The sequence below is a fragment of the Cotesia glomerata genome, linkage group LG6 (genome assembly GCF_020080835.1).
Source record: "Cotesia glomerata isolate CgM1 linkage group LG6, MPM_Cglom_v2.3, whole genome shotgun sequence".
NCBI lineage: Eukaryota > Metazoa > Arthropoda > Insecta > Hymenoptera > Braconidae > Cotesia > Cotesia glomerata.
This window is the reverse complement of record NC_058163.1, coordinates 313,857-327,650: the sequence shown is the minus strand read 5'-3', so window position 1 is coordinate 327,650 and position 13,794 is coordinate 313,857. Positions and strand designations below refer to the sequence as shown.

Sequence of the window (13,794 nt, the reverse complement as noted above, 5' to 3'; positions counted from 1 at the left end):
ACGATAGTGTCTCGCGCCAAGTACACGTCCAATATATGGCGTGAGACAACGTGTCTCTATTCTCTCATCATATGTCAACATAACCTCCTCACATATTTAGCTCTATATTTTTTTATTATTGCTAAGACACTAACACTTGACATCATTGTTAATAAGTTTCTTTTTACCAATTATGCATATATTACAAAAAATTTTTGGATCTTAACAATTATTTAATATATCGCCAGTTTGAAAACTTTTGCTTGCGCCTGTTTTCGATTCTACGAGAGATTTTACAAATTTAGGGCGAATTTTCTTATTTCCAAGTTGGCACCACTTAACCCTGTTATTCTACCATCTAAGTAGTTAATATACTAAGTACTGAACTTAGCGCCGATATAAGTAGTTGGTCTTTAGTTTAACATTTCAATATATGACAGTAGGTGGAGCCACAAAATCATTACCGCTATATTTTAGATGTCACATTGGTTAGTCACGCGCGTCATTTAAAGTATTGTAGTAATTTTGTTTGTAATTAAATTATTACAAAAATTCATGCATAAAGAATCAGCTGAATCACTTGAGAAGTACATATTTGGAATTTTAAAATATTTATAAAATATTTGATTATGTCACTTAATATACTCTTTACAAAAAAAAGATATATCCCACAAAACAGTTTTCACTGTAAACCGCCGCGCCAAGTACGTCCAACTATTGTTACAAACTGTAATAATTCAATTTTTACAAAAAACTATTGAATCGAAAAAAAAAAACGAAGTACAAAAAATTTTTTAGATTAAAAAAACATTAAAGACAGTAAATACTAAGGAAAAAAATTTAGTGTACTTGGTGTGCTATACAATTCACACTACAAGTATCAATTTTAAAAACTGTGGATAATGAAAGTATTCGAATGATGCTCACCAAATACATTAAATTTTTTTCCTTAATATTTACTGTCTTTAATGTTTTTTTAATCTAAAAAATTTTTTGTACTTCGTTTTTTTTTTTCGATTCAATAGTTTTTTGTAAAAATTGAATTATTATAGTTTGTAACAATAGTTGGACGTGTACTTGGCGCGGCGGTTTACAGTGAAACTGTTTTTTGTGGGATACAGTATTTCTGTGGTTATTTTGGCCAGTCTTTTTACTATAGTTATACATAGCAGCATTCTACCGTACTTTTGCTGCAAAGTTCAGAAATAATACGATAAAATTACCGTAAAACTCTAGAATTTTTACCGTAAAAAATCTATGTATTAACTATAATATTACTATAATTTTACAATAATAAAATGGTATTTCTACGGTAAAAATACCGAAGATATACTGTAATTTTGCCGTGTTTATCCACTCTTATAATTTAGATGAAAAATATGAAAATATACACAATTAGACAAACTATTCGTAACGTGATTGGTCAAATATATCATAAGTATGAAAATATAGATAATTCCATACTAAATTCACACGCGCGCTTGCGCGCGTGTGAATACTAGTACTGATACTGGTATACGTTGCGCATGCTTATGATATATTTGACCAATCACGTTACGAATAGTTTGCTTACATGATATATTTTCATATTTTTCATCTAAATTATAAGAGTGGATAATTAAAAATATAATGCTTTCTACCGTAAGATGGACGGTGGTGTTCATTACTCGGTGAGTCTTATAACTAGAAACTTTTAGAACACAGTAAGTATATTCAATATTATAATTTTATTATTATTTTGTGGTTTGATTATAGTAACAATTTTATAATATAAAAGTCATTATAGTTTATGCTATGAACGCAAAATTAAGTCATTATTTGACAAAGTTTTATTCTCTAATTCTCTTTGATGTAATATAAGCATATCATTTTGCGAAAAGTACTCTAAATCCTACTTATTATATGATGAACTTAAAAAAATTCACTTACAAAACTATAAAAAACACATACAAATAATGGAATTTTTCAAAACTATACTATTCCATCGAGTTAATAATTAAATAAGTAAATTTAAGATTGTTCAAACCAAGTTTTTCTTTACTGCACACGTGCAATTAAATTTTTTCGCACTCTATTTTGTTTCCGAAATCCAATTTTGTTTGATGGACGAGTCAAAAACATTTATTTAAAAAACTAATAAAAGAGCACACAAATTATGTGATTTTTCTAAAACTTAACTATTTTGTAGAGTTTATAATTAAATTTAAGAAGTTTCAAAACAAACTAATTTTTTGGCCTATTAGCACCTTTTTTTTGCACTTTAGCGCGGGCATTTTGAATGGCATTTCCCAAGTAATGATTTATCTGCGTCATTGTGTACTTCAATTTTTTTTTAAAGTCCTAGTAGATAGATTTTAGGAATTTCATAAAAAGTGAAATTTTTCGTAACCACGCACACTAAATACGTTCCAAAATTGTTTCTTTTAATTTTTAAATTTACAACAAAATTTTTTTTAATTTCCGAAAATCATATAAGGTAAAAGCCCCAATAGATGATCACGTACCAGTATATGATCACTGCATTTATTTGTATATCTATATTCACAAATATAGATAGATAGATAGATAGAAAAATTTATTTGATCCTAGAGTTCTAAGCTCCTTCAGGACCATCAACAATACATAAATTTTATCATTTACATGTATACATTTGATACAGTGTTTTTAATACAATTTAAATATTTGATATTAAATTATTAAAAGTAAGAACATATTAATTCTTAAAATAATAACATATTAACAGAGAAATAATAACATTAACATTTATTGTAAGAAGAAGTCATAGCAAGCCTGTTGAAATTGTTCGAAATTGTCAATTAATGTAATTTCGGCCGGTAACGAGTTCCAAACTTTTATACCATGAATTAGGAAAGAGTTTTCATAAATTGCACAATTACTTCTTGGCAGACGTAGATAATCATTCCTGACGTCACCTCTCCTTAGCACAATCGGCAGAAATTCTAAATTCGATTTAAATAATTGACAGTAATTTAACTTAATTTCTTTGTAAAATAAGCAAGCTATGAAATAATCTCTTCTAACATCAAGTTTTAACCAGCCTAATTTTTTATAATACGGAGTAGTGTGCTCAAATCTCGAAATTTTAAAAATATATCTTATACATGAGTTTATTTTACGCTGCAATCTATGCTGTAATTTGCCTGAGATGTTTGTATAAGCAGCACAGCAGTAATCGAAGATGGGAAAAATCAAGGTCGTAACCAATTTTATGCGTAACTGTTCATTAAAAATTTCATTATTAATTTTTAGTTGCGCTAGCGTTTTCATCGCACGAATACATACGCTTACAACTTGATTCTCCCACGATAGAGTATTATCAATTATCAAACCCAAGTATTTAACTGATTGTACATATGGAATCACATGATTACTGACAATTATATTTTGGGCACTTTTACAAAAATTACTGCTAACTCTATAGGTATACAAATACATGGAGTGATCATATACTGGTACGTGATCATATATTGGGGCTTTTACCTTACAACCATATCGGTTACTTGGATTTTTTAATTTTTTATTTTATATCTTTTTGTAAAGAAATAAAATTTTTTTTTCTTAATAGTCTTATGAACGTGGACTTGGCGTGATTTTTTTTACAGTGAAACTGTTTTTGTTCGGATAACCATATCATTAGACTAGTTCGGGATTACTTCAGCAAATTAATAACAATTGACAATACAGCCATCAAGGACCTTGCTGAGTTCACTGAGGATGATCTCAAAAAACGAAACGAGTCTGGTCAGCTTCCACCTCAAGCATTTTTACCACTCGATCATAAAGGACTTATTCAAGATGAAGATAATGTACCAATTATCTACCATTGGAGGCGTCATAAAGCCAACAAAAGAATAACCCTCACTCCTGAGGAAGCTAAAACCAACTGGTTCGACTTTACTTACTCCAAATCTCTCCCTGCAAGAGACCATCTTGATGATCTTCGACTGGATGAGAAGTATTGGTGGTTAACCGAAGAGTCCAGACATCGCAAAGAATTGAGAAGACGGTTACAAAAAAAATCGTGATAATGTTAATTTTCTCTTGTAAATAATGTACATATCTCCTAGTTTTAAGATTTATTAAATTAGAAACAAGTGGTTTTAAAAAAGAAATATTTTTCCACAACTGTTGATGTTGCATATTTAGCAATTAAAATTAGATCGTTATTATAACTAAATAAACTAGTTCTAAGATTCTAAAATAAACATACATAAATATCCAATAATAATTCTTAATATCAGCTGCTCCAATCGAGAAGACTTATTGTTAAAATCAAGTTTTTCTTTTTGTTTTTATAAACAAAAAAAAAAAAAAACAGAAATTATCTATGGCTATTTTTTAAGTTAATATTTGCAGCCAATTAACGTAACAAAAATGTAATTTTTCAAAGCAAATAAAACTTCTTTAAAAAAAAAAAAAAAAGTAGCGCGTCAGCATTTCAAGCGTCAGGTCCTCGGTTCGATCCCCGCGCACGTTGATTTTTTTTTTATTTTTATAGAAATAATTATATATAATTCTATATAATTATATAGGGCCATTTTTCATATATAATCTTTTTTACCCGGGCATTGATTAAAAATAAAATTAATGAGTCACTAATTGCACGATCTATTACATACATTAATAATATACTCATAATTTGATACTTTATTAAATTATATAACAAAAAAACAAAATTACTTTTGTATTTGTAATGATTTAATAAATTTAACAACTTAATTTATTAACAAATGATAAAAAGGCCAATTTATATATTTAAAATATATTTATAAAAAATTATTATTCTATAGTAATTGTGTAACACAAAAAATATTTAAATTTTAAGAAATAATGAAGCAAAAATCAGTATTATTTATCCAAGTAATAGAATTTAACAATGATTATAATTTCTGCAATTTTTATCTTATAAAAAATTTATCAACTACAAGGCGTAAAAATATTAAAGTAAACATAGATGATATTCAAACATTTACATCTAATAAACAGAATTCGCTATTTCCAGTTCGTTTTTATAGCAATAATATAAAACCTCTAAGATTTAGTTCCCTCCAAGCAATTAATGAGTTAATTAAAGACTTAAATAATCTTGAATTAATTGTAATTTACAAGTCAATGCGCACGTCTAATAATCAAAAATATGACAATTATTATAATATAGTAAAGAATAAATTTAATGGGTATAAAGTTGTTGAAGGCCTTGATAATCTTGTAGATATTGAAAAATGCTTAACTTATATTCATCCTACTTTGGTACACTTACAAAACTTTTATAATTGTAAGCTACTTATTGATTGATAAGATTAATAAGATTTGCAATTTATAATTTGTCGGAGTTTATTAGTCATACTATAAGACAAAAAAATTGTCAATTGAACTTAATTGAAATAAATTTTTATAAAATGGCTATTATTTAGCATTATTTAAATTACTGCCTACTAAAAAAAAAATTTGGACATTTATAATTTAATTTATTAAATTAAAAGAACAATTTTTAATTAATTAATTGAGAATTTTTTTTTATTTTTTTAAATAGAATGAAATTTGTAATCAAGGCTCAAATTTTTTCCGTCTAAAATAATATACTAGGGTAAGTGTGGGTATTACTGCAGTTTTTTTCGTAAGTCTCACTTCGAAAGCATTTTTATAAAATTTTCTCAAGATAATAATAACTTTTTTTTTTTAAACAAAAGTTTGACTCATTATTAACCCAAAATAAAATTAACAATAAGAGAAACAAATATTTTCGTTAAATAATAAGCATTTAAAAAGAAGTCTAAATGCATGTATTACTGCAGGTCTTAAAGTAGCTTGATCCTATTACTGCGTGTCCATTACTGCAACTGATCCAGTTACTGCGTACCTATTACTGCAGAACGGCTATATTTTAGGATTTACCTAAAAATGAACAAAAACTTATCAAAAAGAAAATTTATTAGTTTAATGTAATAGCAAGAATTCTTCATAATCTAAATAATAAGTAACAGCCTTAACGTATTATTAATTGACCAGAATTCGTAAATTTTAAGGTAGTACCCTCGCGACTTCCGTCGTCAAAAGTTTGTGCTAGAGTGTATGGTACATATACTCTAGAGTCATTATTGACAAGCCTAAAACTTTTTGCTGTTTATGTACTTATTTTAGCCAATCACAAACGAGAAACTGATCGTTTGAAAAGTCTGGCAACACTGCGTGAGCGTTAAGATATTTTATAGTGGTTATACTGTAGTGTTTTGGACTAACTGTAGATTAACCTCTGTTTTACATTTATTCGGAAATATAATTACAATGTCTGAAAAATTGACTTATAAAGGACGATTCATAAAAAAAAGTCCTTGAAAAACGACAGAAATCACTAGCAAATATGCAAATAACAAATAGAAAAAAAATAATTGACAATATTGTTTTGTTTTTTCAGAAAAATCAGTAATTGAATTTTTATGTTGATGTATTTACAGATTTTAAATTTTAGTATTTTTTTTTATTATTTTATCTGACTATTATTTTTATAACTTATGAAAGATTAATATATATTATTATATTCAACTTATTAACTTTTTGAATTTTTATAAATATAGAAAAATACTTATTTTCATAAAATAATCATTGTTACTTTTTTTTATAAATAAATAAAATTAATAACTATAATGTTACACTTAAAGTAAATTAAACTTTTCAAATTTTTCAGCGCATGCGCGTCTCATATTTTTTTCGCGGCTCACAAAACTTGCGTTGTTGCCACAGTTTTATTAACGTATCCCCTCCTCGGCTAAAGTCTGGTAAATTTTTCATTACTTATTAATAAATCTCTCTGAAACTGTGTGGTAATTATCAATGAAATTATTTTTAAAAAATTGTTTAGTTGTTAGTTAACGTTACTCTAGTTTTTTAAAAGAATCCTAAGAAAAGTTTCTGAGATATAAAAATGTTTGTAGGTAAACTTTTCGATATCCCGTATACCGCAATGTAAAAGAGCGTTCAAAACTCAAACTTTGAAATTAAATATCTCTGAAACTAAATGGTCAAAAATTTTCAAATTGCGCCAATCGACGCAGAATTATATGAATATTAATCTGCCGAAGTTAAAAAAAAATCCTAAGAAAACGACTCTGGCGAGGGTACTACCTTAATTGATGTAATCTTACAATCTACTGATTATTGCTTTCCTGGACTTGCCTCGACTTCTTATTTTTTTGTTTATTTACTTTTGATTTTTTATTAATTTTATCCATAGTTTATTTTTCACTTCGAGACAACTTGATTCACGCACTTATTTAGAGGTTCAAATAGCCGTGTTTACGTCCGCAGTAATAGGTACAGACATATACAAATAGCGGCACTTCTATTACTGCAGTCGACTGAGAAAATTGCAGTAATACACGCACATGCGGTTTTTCGGTACCAATTACTGCATGCTTAATTAAATAAATTTTACTGATCAAAATGTAATTTTTATTAATTATTTGATTCTAAAAAAGGGTTATCTAACTTCTAAATGTAAAAAATATATTAATTAGGTCATTTATATAAAGAAAAAGATATAAGAATTACACACGGAAAAAAGTAAACTGTAATAAATAACAGTCGATTTATCATAAGTAATGATCAACTGCTAAAAATTACTATTTCAAACAGTAAAATCGTGATTTTACTATTCACTTTGTAATATTTACCATTTAAACGTTACAATTTACTCTTTACATGGAAGAAAATACTATTTCAAACAGTAATATTTGCTATGTAAATGTCTAAAATGTTTAAGTATAATAATTAAAAATTCAGACTTTGATATTTATCATTTCGTAGTTAAAAAATGATCGCAATGATATGTAAAAAGTATAAAATAAAGTTAATAAATTTCTAATACAAGCAACGTCAATATTTACAAAGTAAAATGGTAAATTTTAAACGCAACGCTAAAAATCAAACTGTAATTATTGACTTGCTTGGACTGGTAAAATGTATATTTTAAAAGTATAATTTTTACTGTTTCAAATGTTAAATTCTCCCAGAGTGGGACCCCCTTCTCTTTCATCTGAGTTCCCCTTCTCCTCATAATATCGACTATATATTGAAATGGCAATTTCTACTGTTTGAAACTGTAATTATTTAAGATGAAAGAGTCGTTATTTACTATAGTAACAGCTACTAATCACTTATTTTGGATATTAAATTATAAATTGTGGCTTTTATACTTTCTACATTAAGTTCTGTAATATTTATATTTTTGCCACCCCGATGTCTGCTTTACTGTTTGAAGCTATAAAAATTAACCGGAATCTGAGTGAATATTACAGTTTACTTTTTTCCGTGCAGTTACTATGGAATGTGCCTCAAATAGAAAAAATTTCTTCCATAGTTTCAAAATAATAGTTCATAATAAATAGTAGAAATTTTTGATATTTTGGCAAAAATATTGATCCTATAAAAATTTTTCAAACAAAATTGTTCAAATTCAATTTTATAAAAAAATGTCTTTTATAATCTTTTATTAGGATCAATAATTTCACCATAATTTCGAAAATAAGATTCATAATTATAATAAAATTTGAACCTTTGATTATAAATGAAACTATAAAAATTAACCGGAATCCGAGTAAATATTACAGTTTACTTTTTTCCGTGTGACTTTAATTTGTGTAATTTTAATATTTTATATTCTTTTCTAAAATAGTTTATTCAATTTAAATAAGTAGGTCTAAAATTTTTGCCGCAATTTTAAAATAAATGGTTCAAATTTTTAATATTACGGCGAAAGTATTGGTCCTATAAAAGGTTATTAAACAAAAGTTGTTCAAAATTTAATTTTGTAAAAAAAATGTTTCTTATGATTTAAAAAAAAAAAATATTTTTGCTGGAATTCCAAAATTAAAATTTATAATCAAAGGTTCAAATTTTATTATAATTATGAATCTTATTTTGTAATTACGGTGAAATTATTGATCCTAATGAAAAACATAAAAGACATTTTTTTATAAAATTGAATTTGATCAATTTTGTTTGAAAAAATTTTTATAGGATCAATATTTTGCCAAAATATTAAAAATTCAGACTTTGATATTTATCATTTCGTAGTTAAAAAATGATCGCAATGATATGTAAAAAGTATAAAATAAAGTTAATAAATTTCTAATACAAGCAACGTCAATATTTACAAAGTAAAATGGTAAATTTTAAACGCAACGCTAAAAATCAAACTGTAATTATTGACTTGCTTGGACTGGTAAAATGTATATTTTAAAAGTATAATTTTTACTGTTTCAAATGTTAAATTCTCCAAGAGTGGGACCCCCTTCTCTTTCATCTGAGTTCCCCTTCTCCTCATAATATCGACTATATATTGAAATGGCAATTTTTACTGTTTGAAACTGTAATTTTTTAAGATAAGAGTCGTTATTTACTATAGTAACAGCTACTAATCACTTATTTTGGATATTAAATTATAAATTGTGGCTTTTATACTTTCTACATTAAGTTCTGTAATATTTATATTTTTTCCACCCCGATGTCCGCTTTACTGTTTAAAACTATAAAAATTAACCAGAATCCGAGTGAATATTACAGTTTACTTTTTTCCGTGTACAAAACTCGAAAAATTTCAGTTTTAGATTGTAATTATTAAAGATTTGGTAAGAATTACATTGTGAAATGTAATTATTATATTGGAAGCTCTGAAAAATTAACATTGAAAGTTTGAATTTATAAAAATTTTATTTAAAACTGCAATTTTTATAGTTTTTTATACAAAGTGACGCTTATTACTTACTATTTATAATGTAATTTTTACATTTTTTTTTTTTTGCGTGCGTAAGTACTCAGTACACATATCTTATCTTTTATTACAAAAAAATTAATTGACTTAATACTTCTAAAGCAAAGTTAATTTCTACAAAATAAATTATTATCATAATTAAAATAATGGCAATTACTAATTTATAGATATGTAAATTAAAAAAAAAGTCTTTTAGTTCTAAAAGCGCTCGATATATTTTCTAAAAAAAAAATGGATGATAATTTCAGAGAAGAAAAGAATGAATTACATCCTAAGCAAATGCTTGAAGATAATTATAAAAATATAAAAACTACTCCGGAAGAAAACAATAATCATGAATTTCATTACAAAGCGACACTTTTGCGCCATACTTACAATTTAAACCCTGAAACAATAAATAAATTGCAAGAAAGTTTTAAAACATACTTAAATATCTTCTTAGCGTACATAAGAACAGATAAACCAGAATCTGCAGATTTCTTTCAGCGCGTTACACTAGGAAGATTCTTTAAGAAGTTATTCATGCTAATTACATTTATTATCCACCCGATTAATCGCGATGAATCATTAAAACAATTGAATAATATGAATGACGTGACTTTATGCAATACAATGCTGTACGAAGAGTGTCGGGAGTTTTTTGGATTAACAAAAGATCCTTTATTAGAACCGAAGAAACTCGAGCAAGAAGAATGGTCTCTTGATGAGTGGGGCAAGAATTATTGGAATTTTCTCCACGCTTTATCTATTTTAGTGCAGTATGAGTACCAAAAGGATTCTAATAATCCTGCGATGGACTACCTTGCTTTGGTAATGGTTAATTTTCATATAATCTTGCCCTGCAATGTATGCAGTGTTCATTACAAAGAAAGAAATCCGCTGGTTAATATTACACTGCCGATTTTACATGGTAAAGATGCTATTTATGTTATTTATGAGTTACACAATATTGTGCGTATTAGAAATGGGTTCGTCTGGTTTCCAATTGAAAGTTTTACGAAAAATTGGAATTTAGAGATTTTGAAGTCGGAAAAAATTGACATAGACATTACAGAACCTCTTTCGTAGATTAAATTTAAATAATTTAAATTAATTGATAAGCTTTGGAAAATTTATTACTTTTTTTCACTTCTTCGAATTCATATTTTTAACTTCCCGCTAAGAAAATTGAAAATTTTCAAAAATCGGGAAGTTATTGGTTTTACCCCGTTTTTCGAAAATCGAGTTTTCATCAGATCTCGACGTTTTTAGGTCCTAGGAAGCTTTCCTGACTGTTCCCGCGACGGTGTCACTATGTCTGTATGTATGTGTGTGTGTAAGTATGTAAACCTCTTATAACTTTTGAACGGTTGAACCGATTTTATCGCGGTTGGTGCCATTCGAAAGAGCTTCGCCAAACTTAGATTTTCTGTTAATTTGAACCGATTCGGACCGATAGATTTTGAGAAATTTGGAGAAATCTAAAAAAAAGTAGGAAAAAAATTTTTTTCTGAAGTGGTTTTTTTGGGATAACTTTTAAACGGCTCAACCGATCGATTTCAAAAACTAATCAGCTCTCAACCTTGAAAAACCACGTCGATCGCCGCCAATCCGGTCAAAATCGGTTGATTCGTTCGAGAGATATCGTGAACGAAAGAAAACCGAAAAAAGTGTTTTTTCAGAGTTACTCCGAAATTTCTAGTTTGACCAATTGAAACTTAGAAATTATTTATAAGGCTTAAAAAACTACGTAGAATGCCGCCAACCGCGTAAAAATCGGTTCATTCATTCAAAAGTTATTGCGGTATGAACATTCAAAAAATAGTGTTCTATGAAACTTCTAACAGACTTTTGAGCTCAAAGAGCTCAAAAGCATAGAAAAGGTATCTTTTTGAGCTCGGAGAGCTTAAAACAACACACAGATTGTACTTTTGAGCTCGAAGAGCTCAAAAAAGCGGCCAGGTATTAACGGAATTAGCGGGAAGTTGCAGGAATGGCCTTTAGGGTCAACCGTTTTCCTAATTTTTTTTTTTTAAGATACAAATTTTATTTTTCTAATCATTTTGAGAATATAATCTAAGCTTGAAGATTAAAGGGATATTCTGGACTAGAAATTTGAAAAAATAAAAAATAAAAAATACAAATTAATTATTAATTAATGAAACGTTCACATACAGCTTATTAGTGATAGACAAAAAGATCTTATAATTTAATTTAATATCAATTTAAAGCAATAATTCAGAGTGATAATTAAAATAATTACAAATAAATCTAAGACGCATAGGTATTTAAAAATTCCGATTGAAATTGAAAGTGAAAATCGAATTTAAATATAATTTAATTTAATTCAAATTTAAGTATCACATTGAAAGAAATGATTGAAGCAAGCATTTTTAAATTCAACCAAATTATCCACAGCCACAGTCTCAGCTGGCAGAGCATTCCAAATTCGTATGCCATGAACTAAAAATGAATTGTCATACATGACACAATTCGCCTGTGGTAGGCGGAGGTAGTCCTCTTAGTATCTCCTCTTGCGGAGATACACGTAAAATCGTGAAGCGTTCCACATTTTTTACAAATATAAATAATGCTGTGAAGCTGGAAAGAATAGGAGTTACGGTAATTATTACGTGAAGCGTTCCACATTCACGTAACAGGAGATTGGTAGGAAAGGATTGAGAAAGGAATGTGGAGAGGATCATCTTAATGTGAGTTTATAGAATATGCGAGAAGAATTTATTAGATAGCTCGGACTGGGATTCGAACCCAGAACCTTCCGAAGACATGTCGGCTACTCTACCATTTGAGCTATCCGGTCTATACTAAAGTTCCTTTCGCTTATTCTATATACATTAAGCCACACCGTCCATCTTACGGTAAGCATTTTTACAAATATAAATAGTCCTCTCTGACATCACCTCTACGCAATGCCACCGGTAAAAAATTTAATTTTGAGCCAAATAGCTGTCGATAATTTAGTCGAATTTCTTTATAAAACAAACAGGCAATGAAATAGTCTCGTCTTGCTCCAAGCTTTAGCCAACCTAATTTTTTGAAGTAAAGAGTTACATGTTCGTACTTCGGAATTATGTAGATAAATCTAATACATGAATTCAACTTCCTCTGTAACTTTAATTGCAATTTATTCGAAATATTCGTAAACGCCGCGCAACAATAGTCAAAGATTGGAGTTATTAATGTAGTTACAAGTTTAATACGCAGACGTTCATTGAATATTTCATTATTTATTTTTAATTGTGCTAGAATACTCATTGCACGGTTACAAACACTTGTTACTTGACTCTCCCATGAGAGAGTATTGTCTATTATCACTCCAAGATATTTTATAGTGCTACTATAAGGAATAACACAACCCTCTACAACAATCTCGTTGGCCAATTGACATTCATTACTACTGACCTTTACTCTACTTCCACAAATAATTGCACTTGTCTTTTTAGGATTCAATTTTAGACAATTGATTTTACACCAATTAATAATTTTTATTATCTCACTGTTAAGTTTGGCTACACACTCATTGATCTGCGAAAGATGGCAAGAAAGATATATCAATAAATCGTCTGCATAAAAAAGATTTTGGCAATCCAAATGTTTAGCTAGATCCGCAATTTATAGTGAGAATAATAACGGTCCAAGTACGCTACCTTGAGGTACACCACTCACTATTTCTTCCCATGATGAGATATTTTTATTTGAGCGCACCGACTGATTTCTTTTTGTTAAATATGATTTAACCCACTCAACGGCTGAATTCGAGAAGTTTATGACCCAGATTTTACTTTTTGTATTTGAGTATTTTAGTTTATTTTTAGTTAATTACTTAAAAATTAATAGAAACAATTATTGTTATTAGTGCGGCGATTATTATTTAATTATTGTATTTATTTAGTTAATAATTTTATATTATTGTTACCGAAGGTATGATTAAATTAAGAAATTAAGCGTGTGAGAAATTATTACGAAGCCGAGCGAATTAATTGTAAAAGAAATTAAAAGACTGGGAAAATTATTCTAAGTTCCGA

The 13,794-nt window shown here is 27.9% G+C and overlaps 1 protein-coding gene across 1 annotated transcript; it reads left to right on the top strand.

The window, feature by feature from the left end:
• Positions 1-9,996: 9,996 nt before the first annotated feature.
• LOC123267183 lies at positions 9,997-10,837 on the top strand. Its single transcript, XM_044731724.1, has one exon. It carries the CDS (start codon positions 10,001-10,003, stop codon positions 10,835-10,837), a length of 837 nt encoding a protein of 278 aa, XP_044587659.1. The 5' UTR covers positions 9,997-10,000.
• The last annotated feature ends 2,957 nt before the right edge of the window (positions 10,838-13,794 follow it).